Raw genomic sequence first — 23,802 nt, forward strand, 5'->3', positions numbered from 1 at the left:
CAGAACACGGGGTCGTAAGAGTCGAACACAGCTTGGTGACTAGACAGCAGCAGGGACTCCGTCAACGGCTGCCCTCACTGCTTCAGAGGGCAGTTCTCACCAGGGAGGGCCAGCGAGGGCGTCCAGTGAGGCTGTGTCCGTCCAACCACCCCTCCGTCTGTCCCAGGACACAAGAGCTGACTCCTACGTGCGCCAGAACCGGGGAGGTTCTGGCCTATACGGAGGCCTGTCTTGTCCCAGAATCTGCTAAAAGTTTCCAGAGCCGAGGCCTCTAAGCCCTCCCCTGGAAGCTCCGGAAGGACTCCATTTGCAAGCTGGCCCAAGTGGAGAAGCTCGCCTGCCCGGGCCTGCGGCCGGGGAGGCTAGGGGAAACAAAGAGAGAACCTGAGCTCTTTGTATCTTTCTTTTTAACTCTTCTAAATTTATTCAGGTATTTAAATAAACAGAAACTACAGCATGCAAGGTGATTTTCCCCTTTGTACAACAGAACTAAGTACTCCATATCTCTGCAGAGGCTTGCTGCTTTTTTTTCCCCTTTCTTTCAGTAATATCAGGCAGACTTTTCGATGTTATCCAGTTTTGCACAGTCACTAGAGTGTCGCATCATGAATTATTAAATCAGTGCTTCGTGGTAATACATAATTTCTTATCAATTATTCATGCTAATGTGTGTGTAGTTTACTTAATTGTGTTATTGACGATCAAAAGTAATTTCCTGAAAGTCCTCAAGGACACAAAATTTAATCAGCGTAACTACTTTTCAGATGCGATGCTGTTAAGAATTCTTAATTTGCTCAACAGTTCACTTATTTATGTTGCTTTCTGGAGGAAATACGAGTTTAATCAAACAATTAGATTGAAGAGTTAGTGTACATAAGGGCTTGAGCTTACATCGTTCAACGGAACATTCGTAATTACAGAGAAACGGAAGCGACTTTGCCGCTTTTTGGCAAATCGTTTCATCTTTGTACTCAACAAGCAGAATACAGCAGGAAGGACTTGATTTTTTTTTTTAAGGAGACAGTGTATTTTATCAAACGCTTTGTGGTAATCAGAGAACGAGGCACAATACATTAAGGGTGTTATTTGGGGGGCTTCTGGAAGGGAAGGTAAAAAGGGGGGCAGGGTGATCTGAAGCTAGAACCTTTGATTATAATAACCGAAAGGAAAACAATCATAAAAGCAATAACGGTTTGCATGGAAACACCATGAGCAAGCCATCAGAGACTGCAACCTTTCTGGGAACAGATATCCCTGCCAGGGAGCGACAGGACCCACGTATTGCACATTTCCCCTGTGATCTCTTCAAGTTCACTGTCCACACAAGAAAAAACAGACACGCCCAACCGAAATGGAAACTTCTAGGAGATCTGGCCCTTTGGAATTAATTCTCTGCACACTGAAAGGGAGCCCTCTTCCCCGTGCTCCACTTCTGCACATACGCCATTCTTGTTTCCTACTTCTTTTCCCTTCCATTTAAAAAAAAAAAAAAAGAAGAAACAGCTAGGGAACCCCTTCCACGTGCCAGAGACCTGCAGACAGGAAGTTCATCCAGACGCGCACTTTTCAGAGGCATTCCCAGGGGTTCATCCTCCTCTGAGGACTCAGTGTCTCCTGGACCAGAGCACTGCTTTCCAGATGGTCAGCGTCCCACCAACCTAGAGATCCAGTCCAGAGAGGCAGGGGCTGCAGGCGGGTGCTGCTGTTACGGGGCCCACACTTGCTCTGGGGCTTCAGCGTCAAGGTGGCAGCGCCAGTTCTTGGAGCTGACGGCCCGTGTGGTTGGCCAGCAGTGCCCAGTGGCAGAGCTACCACGTCCCCCTGGGGACAGGCTCTGTCCTGCTGGCACCTCCCTACTCCACAGCTTCTTACCTTCCAACCCAACCACGCCCACAGCCAGCATGGGAGAGAGGGCACTGCTGCTCGTCTTGCTGGAAGGGACAGAGCTGGCTGGGATCTCAGCAATTGCCTGGCTCTTAATGTCAGGCGGACAGTCCCATTTCATAACATAAGACTGAGCCCTGGGCATCTCTCAAAGATGACCCATGCCACAGTTCTCTGGGTTGATAAGACCTCCAAAGGCGGTCCAGGAGAGGGACAGGTAAGTGAAGGGTGAAAAACTCGCCTTCTCTCCAGACTTCTGGGCTGAGATGGAAATCCCAGGGGTCTCACCACAGAGCAGACTCTGGTGCCCATGAGTACCGTCGGGGCCTGACACCAGAGAAGCCAGGACAGAGCAGCCCCACTGGGGGGACTCCAGAGGCACTCTCCATTCACTGGGGGAGCTGTGGTGCTTGCTTCCTTTCCTGAGTCTGTGAGGAGGCCCAGGGCAGCAGGCTTCTTCCTCGCTCTTTGGAGAGTTTTCCGTGGGGGCCGAGGCTGGGAGAAGCAAGGGGGGAGGGCACGGCGGGCTTGGCCACTCGGGCCCCTCATACGCTCTTCTCGTGCTCACTCTGTTCCTTGCTGGGAGGGGTCTTGTCCTGGCTGCCGTCCAGGGGTGCCGGCTTGGCCACGGGGCTGGGGCTGCTGCTGGTGGACGGCAGGAGGTTGGCCGACTGCAGGACAGCCTCCGAGTGCTCACGAGCCTTCATGCGCAGGGCGGCCACGCTGGCCGTGCGGTTCGTCTGGCAGCCGTAGGTGGGGAGGAAGGAAAGTCCCATGGGGTCGGGGACACAGCACGAGCACAGAGGGCCCCCTGGAAGAAGGAAAAACAACAGGCTGCCATCACTGTCCACATTCCAGTCTCTCAGACTTAGGGTTGGGGTCAAGGGGTTGATTGATGCTGTTTATTTCCAAACACTTTAGGGAGAGCTGACAAGACCTCGGGATTGATAGGACAAAGGATTACTACCAGAGCATCAGGGAGAACCGACCAGCCTTGGTTCCCTTACCAACAGGTTGTGTGGCCTTAGACTAGTATCTTGACTTCTCTGAGCCTGGGCTTTTCCTTCTATGAAATGAAACGATCCCCACCTCACAGGATCATTATGAGGATCCAATGAAGTAATGCCACACGCTCCAAACTATGTGCCGAAGCATCCCCAAGGACTCACAAGGGCCCTGCAAGGATGTTTAAATTTTCAAGGGCAGGCGGAAGCCAGCCACATCTATCAGATGCCACGCCAGCTGCCACACGAGGCAGCCCATGGCTTCAGCAGGAGACCTCGCTGCACTCCTTTCAAGGATGTCATATTTCTGTGAAGCCAGATTTTGCAAACACCACACAAATAATCCACACAGAACAGAAAATGAGGAGCAATGCCATCCAATGTGATTCCAACTTTAGAGAAATCATGCAGAGCTCACTGATGTGCTTCCCATTAGAAAATAATGGTAGCTCTTTAAGAAGAAAAGAAAACTATTATTTTTCGTTCAATACATGTGTTATTTTCAAATGACTACTAAGCTTTTGGGACAGAAACACTTACTGAGTTGCTTGGACCTAACCATCTAATGAACAGAACTGCAGGTATTTTTTATACCTGAGAGACATGAAACATTAACCTGAGGTTCAAGGGACACTCAGGGCACCGTGAACTAAAGTTTGAGAAGTTCTGAAGGTCTTGGTTGGGAAAGGACTCAGTACAGGTTCAGTGTGTGGAAGGGGGCTTTGGAACAATGGTCTGTCTCCAAGGCTGCCGGCCAGCACTGCATGAAGCTCTCCGGGGCCAGGGCTGAGAGGAGACCTTTCCTTTCATGGGTCACCCTCGACTGTGCACTTAACCAGTGGCTGTCTCACGGGCGCCTGGCACTGTTCTGAGCCCTAATGACCGCTCAGCAGGAATAAGGCAGCAAGAGCACCGGATCATGGAGCACAGTTCCAGGGGAGAGGCACAGTGTAGTCCAGGCACGCTTCATGTGAAGGCAGACAGTGGCGAGCGCTATTTAAAAAGTGAATGGAGTGTGATGCTTGGTAGACAGCTGAGTGCAATGTCAAAGAAACAGGGACAGGAACACCCAGGAGAGAACATGACAGCTAGGGAGAAGACCAGAGCAGTGGCACTGAAGTGGGGACAGAAGTCACCTGCAGCAGGCATTCAGGTGACCAAAGCCAGGGCTGCAAGGGAGGACGACCGCCAAGGAGCCAAGGAGCCACCAGGACCAGGCAGGACGCAGGGAGAGGAAGCTTCAGCAGACTTGAGTCAAGTGTCTGGAGCGTAACTTCCTTGAGGAGAGGATGGGGAGGCTGCTGTGATGATGGGGTCCCAGCTGATGGCACTCTTAGCTCAAGGTGGCCAGAGGGGAGATGGTGAGAGATGGCCAGATTCTGGATTTATGCTCAAGGTGAGCGCCTATACACATTGCTCACAGACTGTAGGTGGAGGGTGATGGAAAAGAGAATTCACAGATAACACCTGGGTTTGAATGAATGAACGGAGGTGCCATTTCCAAGATGGGGACCAACAGAGAGAAAGGGGTGTGTGTGTGTGTGTGTGTGTGTGTGGAGGAGGACATGGAGAGGCTAGCCATGGAATCCTGAGGTCCTAATGACCATCCAAGCTCTGCAAACAGAGCTGAACCATGCTGGCACCCCTACAAGGGCAGGCGTGGGGGCAGGAGACACACAGACCTGCCTCCAGACTGGGTGGGTGGACTCAGCTGCTGGCCTGACGTGATTTGAGAGATTTCCTGAGCCTGTGGACAGGTCAAATGGCGCCCCCCACCCACCACAGCCTCTGCCCCAGCCAGTCTGGGCCAGCTCCAGAGACTATCCCACCAGGGGAGCAGGAGATGGGAGTCAGTGCCTGTCCCTGAGGCCTGAGCCCAGGAGCAGGCAGCAAAGCCAGCCCTTCTAGGTTCCACCCACCCCTTGGCTCTTCTGAAAGTGCTCAGCAGCTTTGGAGGGAGCAGCATTGCAAACAGGGAGTAGTTTTGGACCAAAATCCACATCTGTTGAATGAATCGGAATTCCCCCTGTGGTCTTCAAGACCCTGAGTGCTGGGGCCCCCAGTGCCCTCTCCTCGTGCTTGTCATGCGCTACCCATGCTTCCTTTCGGATGTTCAAACCACCATCACACTGAAGCCCTGCACAGGAGCTGTGCTCACGGGAGCAGGCCCTGTACGTACCAGCACCGCAGCTCTCAGCACATTGTGACTTTGTGCACCTCGGCTTTGGAGCACTCCTAGGCAGTGGGCTCTATCCCCTTTTGCAGATGAGGAAACTGAGGTGGAATAACAAGCGGCAGAGCTGGACCTCACACTAAGTCGCTCAGTCGTGTCCGACCCTGTGGGACCCCGTAGACGGCAGCCCACCAGGCTCCCCCGTCCCTGGGATTCTCCAGGCAAGAGCACTGGAGTGGGTTGCCATTTCCTTCTCCAATGCATGAAAGTGAAAAGTGAAAGTGAAGTCACTCAGTCGTGTCCGACTCCCAGTGACCCCATGGACTACAGCCCACCAGGCTCCTCCGTCCCTGGGATTCTCCAGGCAAGAGCACTGGAGTGGGTTGCCAGTTCCTTCTCCAATGCATGAAAGTGAAAAGTGAAAGTGAAGTCGCTCAGTCGTGCCCGACTCTTAGCGACCCCATGGACTGCAGCCCCCCAGGCTCCCCGTCCCTGGGGTTCTCCAGGCAAGAGCACTGGAGTGGGCGCCATCGCCTTCTCCACTAGGCAGAGGACTGGTGCCTTAACAACCATGTCCCTCTGTCTGGAGAGAGGACACACTCCTTCCCCTGTCTTGGACCCTTCATCGGGTTCTGCCTGGGAGTGAAGAGACCTTTCCTCTGACTCGGGGTTCTTGTCTCTTTTTAGGGCTCCATTTGACCGTCGTGGCCTCAGGGAGCCCCTCGGGACCTCCCGTCCAAAGCAGGTTCCCGGGTTATACTCTCCGTCAGAGCCTCGTGCTCTGTCTTCACGGCACCGGCCACAAACAGCAGGTGGGTCACTAATGGTTTGGGACTGGCTTGTGGTCTGTCTGCCCCATACACCCCCAAGGGGGCCTCAATCACTACTCTGTCCCCAGCCCTCAGCACAGCACCGGAACGGGCCAGGCCTTGAGAAACAGCTGTGGCAGGCAGAAGGGAGACAGGCAGGGCCACCAGGCCTGGCACCCGCTTGCGGGATCAGCCTTCAGGAGGCAGCCTCAGCAGCATCAACCATGCCCGCAGCTGGGGCATGCCCAACCTCCTTTCCCAGGGACAGGCTTCCCTGTACTGGAGTCAGGCTTCTTTCTCTCCCCAGAAGCACATTTGGGCATCTTTCTCTTCCTCTCCAAGCCCGCTCAGAAGGAAAAGGAAACTCACCCTTACAGCGCCCACTGTGGCCCCTTGTCATCATTCTGGCCGCCCTGAGCAGAGGGCATCATTCAGCCCCACGTTCCAAGTTAGGAAACAAGGCTCCAGGAATTGCCCAGGTCCACACAGTTTATTACAGAAGGGGGCCTTCTCCTGCAGGTCGTCCCCTTCTCCTCGACTATGCTGCTGCTGCTGCTGCTGCTAAGTCGCTTCAGTCGTGTCCGACTCTGTGCGACCCCATAGACGCCAGCCCACTAGGCTCCGCCGTCCCTGGGATTCTCCAGGAAAGAACACTGGAGTGGGTGGCCATTTCCTTCTCGAGTGTGATAGGAGGTTAAAATGCAGCCGTCACTTCCTGCCTCAATTTTGATGGAGGGGCTGATGCGGCAGGCAGCAGATGGCAAGACGAGCGTGAGCGGATCACAAGCGCCCAGTTTACACACAGAACTCTGAGATCCCATTCCACAACTGCACCCCCAGCTGGCTTTCGCCTGGTCGCATTTCCAGCGACAGCAGGAAGCAAACAAAAAGTTAAAGGGTTCAAATTCCACATCCTGCTGGTTCTGCTTCTCCCAGCGTGCTCACAGGCAGCCACGCACTGACAGCAGTCTTGGCCTCAGTGAGACCGGGGGTCGAGATCTTGGGCTGGAACAGTGCCTGTGCCCTGAGCCCAGGGGCCACACCAAAGGCCAGGACTCACCCAGCAGGGGAGGTCTTCCTCCCCTCCAAATCCCTCCAGGGGGGAGCCAAGCAGGAAGAGAACAGAAGATGAGCACAGTGAACCCTCTCAGCAGTGGAAATACTGATGATTTTCCTTTCTGTGCCTGCTTAGAACATTTCTCATTTTTCTACAATACCTGTGCATTTCTTTTAAACACATAAGTTTGATTTTAAATTAATGTTCAAAAGAAGGAAGACTGATACTAGACCCCCACCCTCAGCACATTTGGGGAGGGGCCACGAGGGGCTGGGGGTCTGAGGGCAGCTTGACTGGGGCTGTAGGCTGCGGGGGACCCTCAAGAGGCCACAGTCCCCAGAGCCAGGCCTGGGCAGCCAACCCCATGTCAGACAAGCCCCAGAGGGGCAGGCTCAGCATATGTGTCTCGGGCTGGTTCTCGTCCCCAGCAAGGCCTTACTCTGATATGACACCAGAGAGGGCGTTGATCAGGCTATGACTCGGTGAAGAGCTCATCACCTGCGAGATGAAGAAGTGCCACTTGGACAAGACACAGCCTCCTGGATCCGCAGCCTACGCCTGCTGGTTCACGCCTGCAACAGGCAAGTCCCCACGAAAGTCACTGATAACTACGTTCCTGGCCCACAAAACCCAGATTCAGAGGTGGAAGATACAAGTTAGTTCATGGAATGGAGGGAGGGACAGAGTCTATGCGGCTTGCCCCCTTCACCCCGACACTAGACATGGGGAAACTGAGGACCGGATGAACCCAACAACTCTGGGAGACTCTGCTTATAAACGCTAAGGGCTATGCGTACAGCCTTTTTTTAAAAAAAGGAAATTCCAACCTAGGCGACAACATGGATGAACCTCGAGGACATTATATTAAGGGAACTAGGACGGTCAGAAGAAACACAAATTCTGTTCGATTCCACTTGTATGAGGTACCCAGTAGAGTCACATTCGTAGAGACAGGAAGTAGAATGGTGGCTGCCAGAGGCTGAGGGGATGCGAGCGAGGGGTGGGGTGTAACTGGTGCACAGTCAATTTGGAAAGATGACAGGGTTCTGTAGATGGATGGTGACGATGGTTGTACAATAATAAGGACATATTTAACACTTCTGAACTACACACTTAGCCGTGGTTAAGACAGAAATTTTACCATATGTGTGTTTCACCACAATTAAAAATAAGTTCTTCAAAACAAAACTGTAAGAGCCAAGGGAAAGTGAGGTCAAGGTCCTCGAGAGGATGAAGACCGCTCAAGACTGGGACTCCTTGTTGGTCCTCCAGTGGGTGAGGACCCCCAATGCGTCTCAGGCCACCCACACACACATGTCCATGAGCAGCACCCTCAACCCACCCAACCCCCACACCTCTGGCCGAGGAAGCATCATGGTACGCACACCTCCCTCGAGTCCTTTCTCTGTCCCTTGACTGTACAGTACTGGTCAGGTGGGGACTCCCAAAGCAGGACATCAGACCCTGAGAGATGTGCCCAGGCCAACAAAAGTCTTTGGCATGAAGCCGTCACAGACATCTCCCTCTTTCCTCATCAACACCCCAAGTCTGGAGAGCAGCTGACTGTCTATCAAAGGTGGGCGGGCGGGGCGGGGGCGCCGATGCTCTTTGTGAAGTGAAAATCACTCAGTCTTCTCTGACTCTTTGCGACCCAATGGACTATATAGTCCACGGGATTCTCCAGGCCAGAATACCAGAGTGGGTAGCCTTTCCCTTCTCCAGGGGATCTTCCCAACCCAGGGATCAAACCCAGGTCTCCCGCATTGCAGGCTGAGTCTTTACCAGCTGAGCCACAAGGGATGTTCTTTGGTGGAGACACAAATGTCTGAAAGCCACACGGAGGAGTGCTGAAAAAAATGAACCACTGCGACTCACCTCCTCTCTGCTCTGCCCTGCCCTCCCTGGACGAGAACACAGAAGGCATGCCGATACAGAAGGCAGACACAGACAAGACCGAGAGAGGCCATCTGAACCAACAGACGAGCTCAAAGGCACACACGGAAACGAATCGAGTTCAATGATATTTATCCGGGAAATGGGTAAAGCCTACGATCTGTGCCCAAAGACCCAACTGTCCAGAGGGGGATGTATCTCAGCAGTAGAGCATGTGATCAGTATGGCTTCCCAGTAAGTTCACTGTGACACCGAACGGTTGTGGTTGCCTTAACAGAGGCAGAACCTGCAGAAAAAATGGACGGTAAAGTCACAGTCAGACCGTCAGGCCAGAGGGAGGAAGCTGTAGGGAGGAGTAAAAAGTGAAAGAACGGGGCCTTTTAGGCACAGTGGACATGAGGAAACTGCGTCTCCCTGGTTTAGGGCAGAGTAGAAGCAGCAGATGGAGGGAGAGAAGGAGGGGTTTCTTTTCTTTACCATCAGTGTGGATGGTGGTCTCTCTCTGAGGGTGATGGGTTTCTGGTCATGGACACTGAAGCCCCCTTGACAGGATGTTGTAGAGAATCTTCATGCACACTATGGGCTAACAGACACATTTTAAATCCCCTTCAACAAAAAATGAGTGGTTTTAGAATGGGATGTGAATTATAAAGCTACGTCTTCCTTCCAACTTAAACGTGCTTGCAGAATTTCAACTGATTTCAATTGAACTTAAATTGTCCAAACACCAGCGTCTCCCTTAATTTCCATAACCATTTTTTAACATAGGGGAAAAAATGATTTCTACAAATAGGATCCTTTTAGACCTAACTCTTGATTTCTCCATGATTTCACAGAACCAACAGCAATGAGATTTCTCCAAGTGTTCTCCTGCCCGAACACCTTCATCAGTCTGGAGCACTGTGGACAACAGAAATAGCAAAGTATGAACGCACGCTTTGCAATGCTCAAGGCAGCAGATGACCCCATGGTCACCAGGTGAAAACCCAGACTCCAAAACATGCATTTTGCCCTCAGAAAACAGGCTCAAGGCCCTCACCACATACGTGAAGACTTCCAAATGCACGGCTAACATCACTTTTCTGTCTTACAAGGCTGCCACAAGCTAGAAAGCAATGAGACTGTTAATAGCAGAAACATTGATGGACAGTACTGAGATAAAAGACAAAAAATCTATAAAACAGCCAAAACATTCAACATGCGTGGTAACCTGGAGCCATTTAGTACAAGGCAAGCAAAGTGTCAGGCTTCAGAATGGCCTGAAGCCGTCGGTCCCTGGCCACAGGAGCCACCGCAAGGGACAATGATCGAAAGGGCTCTGCAAACCACACCAGGCCTGTGTCTGCTAGTGATGGGGTGGCGTGGAGTCAGCCACGAAAGAGACTGTCCTCCTCTTGTAATGTCAGGGTGGTAGCAGATACTTTAGCAAATGTCTGTGCCAAAACCGAGTCAGAATTATCAACACGCTATCAGATGAGAACGGTGACAGGCCACCTGGGGTCTGACAGCCTGTGGCAGCCTGCAGACGAGGAGGAAATGGGCTCTGAAGTTTGACTCCTGGTTCCGCTGTTAACTGGCCATGGGACATCACACCTCTTTCCAAGCTCCAGCTTCCTCATTTATAAGAGGTAATATATCCACCTCTATAAAGCACCTAGTACTAAGTCCTCCGACAATTAGGATTTCCATGACCACATGCAAAATCAAGGGCAAGAGTAAGTTACAGTGCACAGCTTGTTCTAGTTAGCAGTTCAGTTCAGTGACCAGCAAGGAACTAGACTTGCTGTGAGCATCCCCGGGAGGACACACAGATCCTCCTCGAGATGCGTGGCTGTGCTGCGAGCATCCTCCACCCTGCCTTACACACAATCCCGACACTGCTCTCACAGCTGGGGGCTTCCCTGATGAGCCCATTCCCATCAGAGCAAAAAGTAGAATAATTTATAGTGGGTTACCATTTCCTTCTCCAGGTAACAATAATTTATTAATAATAAATAATTAATAATAATAATAATTTATTAAGAACAATTTATTCTGCCAACAGAATCTTGAGGAGTGAGCCAACAAACTTTAAAAGTCTCATCTTTTAATGTCTGGATTTCCATACTTGGGGCTCTAGTTTTCTTTTGCTTTTTATCTGTCAAAAACCTAAAATCATGAGTGGTATAAAAATTAAATTAGTACAAACAAAGTCATTCCCATGTGGCAGATAGCAACAAAAAGTTATGAAGAAACTAACCACCCAATTCTAGAGAATTGACTGAATAAGTTATAATCACCTTATTGAATGCACTAAAGCTATGACAAAATTATATTGTAAGAGGATATTTGGTGCAAAAATACAGTAATAGTAGAATATTAAATTTTAAAAAGTAGGTTAAAAAAACAGTAGGTCAAAATTATCCCATTTTGTGTGTGTGTGTATATATATACACACACATATCTGTATATACACACACATACATATATACATAGTACATATGTGTATATGCACACGTGCAGCCATGTACCATATCAGTATAAGGTCACAGGCATGTATAGTAAATAACACAATTTAGAAATAGAAAATATTTATAAATTTAAACATTTGATTTTTTAATTCTAAATAAGCTTTAAGATACATAAATTTATTGGAGATACATATTTGTAAATGGGAAGAAAACAAATGTACCAGTAACAAACATTCATCGTGGCTGATGCTGGGTGCTAAGATTATGAATAAGCTTTATATTTTTGTGCTTTGTGTTTTGTTGTATTTTCTGCTTTTTCTAAACTGACCGAGCATTACTCTCACAGCAAGTGCCTTTCTCGTGACTCCTGATTTCCCATCTCCTTTCATTCAGATGATGGGAGAGATGCTCTCCTTTAGAAGGGAGTTCCACTGAGGTTTCTAAGGAGTAAGAACTGTGTCCTCAGCACCCAGCCGAGACTCCATGGCTGCTAACGGCCTCGGTCTGCACTGGAGTTATTGACTGGCAAGCATGGAGCTGAGGCCTGGCCGTGGAGGACCCACCAGGAACATTTCATCCATTTCCTGTTTGGTGGGGATCGAAGTCAGTGATCCCTTGCATGGGATGCAACCCAACCTGCCAGCCAGCAAAGCCCCTACAAGGCCAGGACTTCTTCCCTCTCACCTACCGTAGGTGCCATCACCCAAGCCTGTGCAAGAGCCTCCTGCTCCCCAAATGCAGACTGAAAATTGTTTTGTTTGGAGAACTTACTACCTCCTGGACACTAAATTAAAACGCACAATTAGATTTCCATTAAGTTACAGCAAATTCTGCTGAATTGATTTAATCGGCCTACATTGCTATATGACATCATGCTTTAAAGGCTTGGCCTGAACATAAATACTTAATGTAATAAATACAGTCTGAAGCATTTGATCTCCTCGGCAGTTTAATTGATCTACTACAGAGTCTGACAGGAAAGATTAAGTTAGTTCTGTCTCGTCTCTGCCAATAGCATATTTTCATCATATGAAGGCACAAGAACGACAATTTCGGTTACAAGTAGAGCTGTTGCACACTGGTTTTTTGCTACATGTTCATGTTAAGGGTAAGACTATTGAGCAAGTAAGTGCGCAAGTGGATTTATGAAACTTTTCATGTACATATAGTTCATTTCTTTTTTGCTTCATTGCAAAGTAGAACAGGCATGTTCTGTGATTCCTAATACCAGATCCTTACAGTTTGTAAAGAGTGTGGGGTAACAGTGTTGGCAGACGCCTATAATATTTAAGCAGAGATTTTTCAGTGCCATGGCTAAGTGTGTTCACCAATAATCAAATATACAGTAGGGTCCAATTCACTCAGGTGACTTCTTTCACAGAACTCCCAAAGTGCTTTCTCCCGTCTCTGTGTTACCGTTCTTATTGCCTCTTTAACAGGATTTGTGTTTATTTTTGTACCCACCTCACCTCCCAAACTTGCAGGGTAAGAGCCTTCACCTGTCCTCACCCCACAGCCCTGATTCTAGAGCTAAAACGTCCACTCTGGATACAAAGCAAACACTCAATTACATTTAGGGGAGGGAGGGAGGAAGGGGAAGTCTGTCTTTCCGGATCTAGGAAGCACATTTTGATTCCTCAAAGTTGCCATCTCCCAGGTCCTAATCTGCCTCAAAACCCCATGAAAAGAAAAACTATGGTCACCACAAAGCTACCCAACCTAATTAATGCCCAAAATCCCCAGGTTCATTTGCCAGGTTACCCTGGGGTGGTTTAGTTGCTAAGTCATGTCTGATTCTTGCGACCCCATGGACTGTAGCCTGCCAGGCTCCTCTGTCCATGGCGTTCTCTAGGTAAGAATACTGGAGTGGGTAGCCATTTCCTTCTCCAGGGGATCTTCCTGACCCAGGAATCGAACCCAGGTCTCCTGCAGTGCAGGCAGATTCTTTACCAACTGAGTCACAAGGAAAGCCCCTACCCTGGGGGAGTAGACGCTAAATCCCTCCCCGTCAACCCCACATGCGCAGGCACTGTCCCGACATTTGTTTATTCACCCAGCAAATGCTCCCTGATGGGAGTCAGCTCAGCCAACCACTCCTTGTGCTGTGGCCCAGTCTGGGGCCAGGATCGATGTCCCGTTTCTGCTTGGATGCCGTTGAGGGGGCAAGCAAATGATGACAGCACCCAGAGCCAAGAGCCCTGCTCAGCAGGGGAGCGGCAGGACAAACACTCTAGGTGGTCTGATGCCAGTGAGTGCCACCCTCCCTCCTTCCAGCAGCCCCCAGAATGGGCAACCTGCCCCCCTGCTGGCTCTGGGCATAAGCCAGGACCTCTGCTCAGCTCTGCACTCCAGGGCCCCATTGATTAGCAGGAAGGGCAAACCCATCAGCACCCATAGGAAATGGCTTCTGGAAAGTGAGTTGCAGTTTTTAAAGCCAGAGAATGACAGCAGGGGCCTGTAAAAGGAACAGAATCAATATGGGGTGTGGGGAACTGGACACTGGGGCACTTGGGTCCCTGGCCTGCCTTGCCTCTGGCAGGCACACTATGCGACCTTGGGCAGTCCTAGCCACCTCTGAGCCTCAGTTTCTCCCACTGTATCCTGGAGAAGCGGGGGTAGCATACTCATCAAGGAGATTCCTTCCAAATGTTAAGTGCTGGCGTCCTCCACCCCCGTCTTCCTGACATCGGCTAGGCACAGAGGAGCTAGGGCTGACCCAACCACGTCCCCCACAAGGACAGATCACGTCTAGCCCTCGGGCGCCCTGCTGCCCCAGCACCTGCCCCTTTGGAAATAAGCCAGGGCTCCTGCAAGGCTGCGCTGCTTTTCTGAAGCTGCACACACGGTGGACCTTAGGCCAGGAGCCTCTCCCATTGAGCAGTCAACTCTGCAGGAAGTGGGATCCTCTGCCTAGTCAGACTTCACTACCTTCTACTCTGCACCAGCCTCTGTGTTAAGGGCAGAGGTGAATGCCTTGGAAGGATCTACAGGTGAGTCAGATAAGGACCGTGCCCTTAAAGCACTTATAGTCAGGACTGGAAAGTTAGGTGAGTTCAAAAACAAACCTCTCAGGACTTCCCCGGTGGTCCACTGGCTAAGACTTCCCACTCCCAATGCAGGGGGCACAGGTTTGATCCCTGGTCAGAGAACTAGATCCCACGTGCCACAACTAAATTCCCACATGCTGCAACTAAAGCCTGGCGAGGCCAAATAAATAAATAAATATTTGTTTAAATCCCAACTCACGTCACAAGGCCAGAGTATCCTCAATACCTGCGCAGTCAGTCTCCACAGAGGGCCTTCGATGAACCACACTTCAGTGTTCACACCTGTGTGCAATTCCCTCACTTGCATCTGAGCTGGCTCTGTGAGCAGCTTCCATCAATAGAATTCAGCAAAAGTAGCACTGTGCCTGTTCTGAATGTAAGTCTTAATAAGACCTGGCATCTTCTGCTTTTATAATCTCAGAATCCAACCAACATCCAACTCCCACCAAAGAGAGAGAGAAAGAGAAAGACAGGGCACTCTCAGCATCCCTGCCAGGGCACCAGGCACAGAGGCCTTGCCATCCTGTATGTATCAGCCCCAGCCACCATCTGAATGCAACCTCATGAGACACTCTAGGCAAAAGCAGCAACAGAACCATCCAGCTGAGCCCAGCCCGTCCTTGGAATTGGGAGAGACAATAAAACCGCTCCCTGCAGCCGCTTTTATTATACTAAGTTGGGGGGTAAAGTAAAACAGTGCGGAAACTCGGAATAGAGGTTATCAGGGAAAAAATTTATAAGCCAATTTCTTCAGGATCGTAGACAAAAAAGCCCTAGACAGAATACCAGCCAGTCCATCTATATATAAAAAGAATAATATGTCACCTCTAATTTGGGTTAATTCCAGGAATGCACAGTTGGTTTAACATTAAACAATCAACCAATGCAATTTACTGTATTAATATTTGAGAAAGAAAAATCCTGTGGTTTTCTCAACAGCAGCAGGAAAAAGTATTCCATGAAATTCAACATCCCTTCATATTCATGATTTTTTAAAGTAATAATTAAAATAAAACTCTTAGAAAACTAGTGCAAGAGGAAAATATCTTCGCTTGATAAAGCGTATGTTAAAAATAAAAAGGCAGACAGCGAACACGATGGTGAAACCTTGGTGAGGCTGTGAGAGCTTTCCCCTGAGATCAAGAATGAGGGCATAAAGCCAGGATCAGTCACAAAGCCCAGCTGTTGTATGATATGATTCCACTCAGTGAAATATCCGCAGTGGCAATGACAGAATGTCCACAATCTGCAGAGACAGAAATATTAGTGGTAACATGGGCCAGGGAGGGTTGGGGGTGACTGGCTGCTAACAGGTCTGGGGTGATGAAAATTTTCTAAAGTCGATTGTGTGATGGTTTCACAACTCTTGTCTATACCAAAAAATCACTGAGTTGTTCGTTTTAATGGATGCATTGCATGGTATGTGAATTGTATTTCGATAAAGCTGTTACTGAAAAAAAGAACAAGGCAAGGATGCCTATTTTCACCACTTCTGTTCAATACTGTGCTAGAGGTTCTGGCCAGCACAGCTGGACAAGAGAGAGAAATAAGTGCAGTCTGCCCTCTCGTATCCCCAGGTCTTACATCCTCAGATTCAACCAACCAACTGAAATCTATCCGCCAATTGGTTGAATACAGAGATGTGAAACCCTCAGATATAAAGGACCAACTGTACTCACTATATTACCACATTTTCTATAAGGGACTTGAGGATGGGCAGGTTTCAGTATGGCAGGTGGGGAAGGGCACCCTGGAACCAATCCCCGTGGATACCCAGGGACGACAGTATAAGAACTGGAAAGGGAGAGACGTATTATTGTCGTTATCTACAGATGATCTGATCATGAACAGAGAATACCACAAAAAATCGACAACTAAACCTAATTACACAGATAAATCTCCCACATATGCCGAGTCAAAGGAACCAGGCAGGAAAAAGACATCCCATGCGATTCTATTTATATGTATATACATGTACCATTCAAAAAAGTTCAGACTGGACAATAGCGTTTCAGAATGCCTACTCAGGTGGCTGGCAAAACCGCATTACCATTGCAGTCAGCATGACAGTTTCTTTTAGGGGGAAGGAAAGTGACATGAGAAGGATGGGGCTTCTAGGGTACAGGCAGAGCTCCAGAAGAAGGCTGGCACATGAGTGCTTAAAAGTATTCAGCAAGTTCTACATGCATATTTTCTGAATTTTCCTGATTATCATAGTTCATAACAAAATAATTTTAATTGCTTACTAAGATTGTGATTTTTCTTTAAAAATCACAACACAGAGGAAAAAGTGATTAAGAGAATTAAGAGGAAAACATTTCCAGGGGCTTGAAAGAGGAAGAGGCTGCCTCCAGCTGTGAGTTTAAGCCTGATGGGGAAACACTTATTGGCCAGTAAAGCCCTCCCAGTCTCAGATTCTGGACACTTTACCTTGGCTTGGAAGCCCAAGGGCCAAGTCGGGAGGGCACATTCTGGGGTAACTACGGGGCTTTGTTCCCAGGAAGGACATGGCCAGACCCTTTCCCAGCACTGGATGCCCTGCCCCTGGCCTCTCGCCTCATCCTCACACATGTGATGCAGGCTCAGGAGGCTACTCTGCAGCATCGACTGAGCACCCACTGCATGTCAGAATACCCTCATCTGGAGGGACCCAGAGGGATGGAGCTAGGCTAGAGTTGGGACCAGGTCTGGCTGCCCCCGGGCTCCTCCCCACCTGGGCCGCCCATGGGACCAGGGCCTCACCTGGAGTGGGTGGAGAGGGGAGCGTAAGAGGAGGTCAGACCTCCTTCCTCAGCTCTGCTGCGCTTCTCTCAGCTGAGGCCTGACTCCAGGGCTCCACAGACGACACGGAGCGTCCCCACAGGACTGCCTTGCCACGCAGGCGGCCCATCTTCCCCCCTGTCCCCATCTTGTTGAGGATGGTCAGCTGCGATGCCCCGCCTAGCCAGGGACAGCGACTCCATGGCTAAGTTATGGAAGCTCTCCCCTGGCAGCTATAAGGAGTTTCCACCTCACACCCAGCTCTCCAAATCACAGGCTAGATACAGCCAGGCTAAGCACACCAGGGAGAGGGCCTCCGCGGACTGCGGCCCGTCCTGCGGCCAGCACTTCCCCGGAACAAACCCAAGCACTTCCCTCGGTCATTAATAACCTCCTCTGCGTTAATGAATTGTGAACATGAGGCTGGCCATTAAGACAGTGCAGGAAAACTCTTTGTGTTGCAAAGGCTTTTTCTCTGGACACTCATTACTGTTAACACAAACCCTGGCTTCATGGGGTAGGGTCCTGCTGCCTTTTTCTTTTCTGGTTTCCATGGGACATCCAATACAGAAATACCCTCACTGCCTGCCTGGTCAGGATGGGCCCTCTCTGACCACCCCGGAGTACAAAGCACATCACTGGCTGCGTGAAACCCCAGGGAGGGAATGAGTGCCCTGACCAGCAAATCTTACCAGGGATGGGAAGGAGCCACCATCACCGCCAAAAATCAGGACAATGGGGGTTACAGGAAATAGGTGAATGTCAGCAGTAACAAGGACTCCCCACGTGGCACGAGTGTAAAGAACCCACTTGCCAAAGCAGAAGACACAAGAGATAAGCGGGTTTGAACCCTGGGTCGGGAAGATCCCCTGGAGGAGGGCATGGCAACCCACTCCAGTATTCTTGCCTGGAGAATCCCATGGACAGAGGAGCCTGGCAGGCTACAGTCCATAGGGTCGCAAAGAGTTGGACAGGACTGAAGCGACTTAGCACGTCTGCATGAAAGTGATAAAGTTCACAGAAATAGGAGAAGCTTGGAAGAAAAGACGTTTTATTGGGTCTTAGAAATATGAGTGGGACCCAGTGACTTGGAAATGAGAATGGAGGAATCTAGTTAATAATGATAGTGTTAACTCACACCTCCCACTGGTCTAGAAGCCTCAGGTATTCTAACTCATGCTCCCCCCACTTATTCCTATAAATTCAGTCCTATAATGTCAAGATCCCCAAATTTACAGATGAGGAAGCAGAGGTAGAGATTCCCAGTACTTTACTCAAGATATACATGGCCAGGGACTTCCCTGGGGGGCCAGTAGTGAGAATCTGCCTTCCAGTGCAGGGGACACAGGTTCGATCCCTGGTTGGGAAACTTAAGATCTCACATGTCACAGGGTGACAAAGCCCACAAGCCACAACTAGAGAGCCTGCAAGCCAAAACTAAGAGCCAATCCAGACAAATAAATCGATTAATTAAAATACATAAGTAAACTTCAATAAAAATTAAAAGATTAGCATGGCTAAAGAATGGAAGCGTGAGAATCCTCAAGGCCACTCAGAGCCCTTGCTTAAAGCTACGGGGCTAGCTGGCTGCTTGGTAATTAAAGGAGGAAACTTTCACAAGTGTGTGGTTTTCAACCACCTGGCTCCGTCACCACTGGACAGCCTCCTGGCCCCTCTGTTGGACTCGGCCCAGTGCCCACCCAGGGGCCTGCCCAGCAGAGACTACAGGCTAGTCTGCCACACCTACACACGTAGGCTCTCTGTTTAACCAGCCCACCCAGAGGGTTCATAATCTCGTGTCCTTCAAGGGAGCCAACCCCACCTCACATGCTTCCTGGGCTCCTGATTGCTTCAGCAGCCTTGCTGACCCATCTAGCTACATCTCCCCGTGAAAACCCCTCCACACACCCCAGCGCTGAACCTGCTGAATGGCTGTCCCCAGTGCTCCAGCCCCAGAGCGGCCCCCCAGCCTCCTGGGGCCTGGCAGCAGAGCTGCCCAGCCCAGGCTGTGGCAGGGGCAGGACTCCAGGAGGCCTCTGCCCTCAGCCCCTGGCCTGAGGCAAGTCCACCAAGCCAGCCCAGGGTGTACTGTGCCAGTTCTGAGCTGTGCATATTTTCCAAAGCCAGGGGTCCTTTCCAGCTTCATCTTTGTTTTCCCAGCTCTCCAGCTGCTTCTGAACCCCAGGACTCTACCCTCAACACGTCTCTCCGTGCAATGAAAATGAGGGCCTCTAATTTCCTAAGAAAACTATAATCCAGAGTTTTCTGCTACTGACTTCTCAGTCTGGGTACTAAAGCTGTGCTAAGCAGCTGGGAGACCTGTTCCCCTTCATCTTTTCTGGACCACATTCCCCCTTAATAAAAAAAATTAAAAGCAGAATCTAGACACACCGGCGTGTGCTAAGCCACAGTGAAAGGGCTGCCAGCACTCAGCCCGTCCACCCACTCACGTTGGAGGCAGAGCTTGGCGACACCCCACAGCTCTGTGCTCTGGCACCCCCACCTAGCACAGTCCCTCTGTAACTAGCTCTCTGCATCCACTCTTGCTTGCCTCTTTCTCCTCCAGTGCCACCTGCTCCCGGAGGAGATAGTCAACATTCCAAGAATGCTTTTGTTCTCAGAGCACATTCCAAGCCAGTGTTTCCAGGAAAGTGAGTTCAACAGTTACTTTAAGGACCTAAGGACTTGAAGGACCAACAGCTAAAGCAACTCATCTGCGCCTTGCCAACCTCCAAGCTGCCCGCAAACACTCCTGGAGGCTCTCAGCACGCTGCACCTTGCCAACCTCCAAGCTGCCCGCAAACACTCTTGGAGGCTCTCAGCGCGCTGCGCCTTGCCAACCTCCAAGCTGCCCGCAAACACTCCTGGAGGCTCTCTCAACGTTCCCCGGGCAAAGACTGCACATCTGTCACAAGAGCACCTAGAACCAGAGGACCAAGACTCCCTACTCAGAGTCCCTCAACTTTATAGAGAATGCTCTGCAGGCAGTCAGCTCTAGAAGCACTGGCCAGGGGTGCTCCATGCGCCTCCAGGGAATTGATCCTGCCTGGGCACCAGCAGCCCGCATGCCCCTCACACTTAGGCCGAGCTCTGGTGCATCCTTGGCTTGGATCCTCAGGCCCTGGTCTGGAGTCTCGGGAGTGACACCAAGAGCACCGTCCAGAGCAGGGTCGGCACAGGCTGGCTTTAGTCCATAGCTATACGATCCTACCAGGACCACAAAGTCTGGGGAAGGAGACACGAGCACTGGTCTGAGTCCAAAAGCTGAGATTCCCTTTGATTCCTTTCCTGGGGTCATTTGCAAGTTGCCTCCGGCCTGGAGGAGTGGGTTAGGATCTCTGGGCTGGAAGGGCTGTGGTGCTCAGCTGACAGTGGTCCTGGTCTCTGGGTGAGTCCAGACTCTCCCCCACCAGGGCTCATACCCAGTGGATTCCTAGCTGCTCTCATTTGCCAGGGAGAAGAGGTGGGGGTGGGGGGTCCAAAGCCCCTACAAGCAGGTGCCCACCCAAAGGAATGAATGAATACATCGTGTCTGGAGGAAAGAGCGCATCAGGACCCATGGCGATCAGCCCTGATCTGAAAGGGGAGACCTTGCTGATATAAACGACATGTGAGCAAGTGGTTTTCCTTCCTGGAACCTCAATTTCTCGTTTACGAAAAGAGGGATGGGCGTGGAAGTCCAGATACACACCTTCTAGCGCCCACATGCATCAAGTTCCCAACATGAGGGCGCCCCCTTTTTGCCAGAAGCCCCTGAGAAGCAGAGTTCAGGGCACCAGCTTTGCCAGCACCTAGCTGCCCAGCCACCTGTGTGGGTGAACTCAGGAGAGGGAGGCTGGGGGACAGCCCAGAGGTCCTGGCCCTGAGCCAGGCCTAGAAAATTGGGATCGCTTCTCTCTTGGGTCCAGACTGGGCCACGCACTTAACTTCTGTAGCTCGAGGAATCCTGATAGAAGGAGACGTTGGCTGTAAGAGTCTACAGGTCATAGGCCTCAAACCACTGAACAAACATTCCACAAAACAGTCAAGGGTTGAACCCCGGGGCATCCAGAGCCCACTTTCAGATACACACTTGTTACCCCAGGTCCTGAGGCAGAAGTGAGTCTACCAAGCACATCTCCAGGGATGGCCAAGCCCACCTGGACTGGAGCAAGGCTGTGCTGATCAGCTGATGTGGTGGAGACTTCTAGCTCAAAAAACCCCAGTGTGGCAGTGCCACCTCACAGGTCAGGCACTTTTAGAATGCAAAAGAGCCCCAGCTAGTGCCAGCTGTTACCTCAGAGCCATCCCAGCCCCACGGACCTACTGTGCTGCTCTAGAGCCTCCCTGATACGTCGCTGACTCCACTGGCCTATGTGAGAACTAAATGGGACCAACCACGAGACGGTTTTAAACAGCTAGATTACTGGCGTGGTTTGCTATTCCCTCCTCCAGAAAGAAGAAAGAAAGAAGGAAAGAGGCAGAGCGCGCAGAATCGATGCTTTCGAACCGTGGTGCTGGAGAAGACTCTTGCGAGTCCCTTGGACAGTAAGATCAAACCAGTCAATCGTAAAGGAAATCAATCCTGAATACTCTTTGAAAAGACTGATGCTGAAGCTGAAGCTCCAGTACTCTGGCCACCTGACGCGAACAGCTGACTGACTGGAAAGACCCTGATGGTGGGAAAGACTGAGAGCAGGAGAAAAGGGTGACAGAGAATGAGGTGGTTGGATGGCATCACCAATTCATTTGATATGAACCTGGGCAAACTCTGGGAGACAGTGAGAGACAGAGAGAGCCTGGCATGGGCGGTCCACGGGGTTACGAAGAGTTGAACGTGACTTGGCAGCTTAACAACAGCCACCACCAGGCAGAGCACAGAAAAGGTTTTCGATAATCACTCACTTCCCTGCCTTTCCAACACAACTCAGCTTGCAGAGACTAACAAGCCAGCTGCTCAAAGAGATCAGATAGTAAGGGCCATGGCGGGTAAGGAGTAAGGATGAGCAGCGGGAGTGGAACTGAGGAGAAGCTATGACTACAGGGAGAAGAACACAGAAAGCAGAGGCGGGCGGGATGGAGTAGAAGTGCCCCACAGGGAGGCGGGCCACAGGCTGGCCTGGCCAAGGATGTGCCCATTCGGCACAAAGACTTGGAAGCCACGTTTAAAACATGCGATTGTTCTAAAAAATATCTGGATTTCCAGCTTCTCCTGAAGTTTCAGTAGTTCTGGCAACGTTGGTTCCGTATATCCATTTGCCTACCAGGGGCTGTCTTGAATGGCAGTTGACACTTGAATGGGCAAATGCTCCCCAGCCCACCCCCCAGCCCCACCCAGTTCTGCTGAATCTCCAGGCGCCCCTTAGCGTGATCCTTGCATAACTGCTGACGGTAGGGAAGCGTGCCTTTTCCCCACTCCTCGCTCAAAAGTGGGAGAAAGACACACAGACTGAGAAGCTTGCGTGTTTCAAAAGATCAAGAGCTCATTAGTATCTGGGGGAGCGAAGGCAAAGCCTCATGTGCTCGCTTCGCTCACTGCCTGCCTCGCTCTGTGAACGTGGAGTGTGCCGCCTGCCCCAGCACACCTCGTGTCCCTGACTGCAGCCAGGAAGGCCTTCCAGTGAGGATGCCCAGGTTCCCCGAGCAGGTGCCACCACAAAGCCAGGATGTGCCCTGGCATTGTGTGCACTGTGGTTCCCACCACCTCTGCAGAGCCGGCACACCCAAGCGTTCCCCTCCATCAAAGGAGAGTCTGCTTCCAGCCAGTCAAGTTCAGGGCAGGCCCCAAGGGCGTACTGGGGTGGGGGGAGTACCCACAGCAGAGGAAGAAGAGGAGGATGACAGATTCGCCTGCCCCTCCCCCCGCCCTGCTTCCTCCTGAGCTGTCCTGCGTCCCCCTCTCGCCACTGCCTTCGGCCTCTCAGGGACAGGCAGGCACTCTCTCCTGCTCCCTGCCAGCAACCTGGGCCTTCCTCCCCTCCTTCAGCCACCACAGGCCTCCACCAGGGCCTCAGCTTGCCACAGATCCCTCAAAGGCTGTCCCAGCAAAGAAATGTGGGATTCACCTTCAACTCATGAGGCTGGAGTGAGGCAAGCAGAGAATGTTGATAAAATAGTCAGTCACTCCCAGGAGCTGAGCTGGCCCTCACCAAAGTAGAGATGATTCAACAGACACAGGATTGCTCCTCTGTCTGGACAAGCTCCCTGAATGATGCCTACATCCCACTGGTAATCTCTTTCCGGAACCTCTTCGTAATTAAGACCCCCACCTTCACTCTCGGAGCCCTGTCAGTCTATTAGTCTGTGACTGTGTCCCAAGGCCACTCTGCAGAGGGCCTCTACGTGGCCCCTGGAGCTGAAGGAAGCAGTAGGAGGGCACAGGTCCAGAGATGGATGGAGCTGAGCCTCATCCTCCCACACCAGGATTTGCCCAGCTGCCTGGACCACTCAGAAGTGGCTGCAGGCCTCAGGCCCCCACCTCCTACAGTGAAAAATCCCACTGTGGGAGTGCGGTATCCAGGGCCTGCAAGCTCTGGCCCTGCACCTTATCTCTCGGCACCATCCCATGAGCACCCAACATACGGGCCATTCTCCAGACAAGCCTGGATCTCCTCCCTGCTGCTCTGCATGCCTGTTCCCTGTGCCTAGAACACCCTTCTGCCCTTCTCGCCCTTTAGGAGATTCCCCAGGGAGGCTCCATCATGCCCTCCTTCAGACTCCAGAAACTACATTTGCAATGCAGATTG

At 51.0% G+C, this 23,802-nt stretch overlaps 1 protein-coding gene across 1 annotated transcript in view; it reads right to left on the reverse strand.

Moving 5' to 3' along the window:
* Positions 1-411: 411 nt before the first annotated feature.
* Positions 412-23,802, reverse strand: part of DRGX (dorsal root ganglia homeobox) — a 33,950-nt gene continuing 10,559 nt past the window's right edge. The window contains exon 6 of the mRNA XM_015461095.3: positions 412-2,695. Within this exon, the coding sequence (XP_015316581.2) occupies positions 2,430-2,695 (266 nt within the window). The 3' untranslated portion in view covers positions 412-2,429. The remainder of the gene's footprint in view (positions 2,696-23,802) is intronic.

Source organism: Bos taurus, chromosome 28 (assembly GCF_002263795.3).
Source record: "Bos taurus isolate L1 Dominette 01449 registration number 42190680 breed Hereford chromosome 28, ARS-UCD2.0, whole genome shotgun sequence".
Classification (NCBI taxonomy): Eukaryota; Metazoa; Chordata; class Mammalia; order Artiodactyla; family Bovidae; genus Bos; species Bos taurus.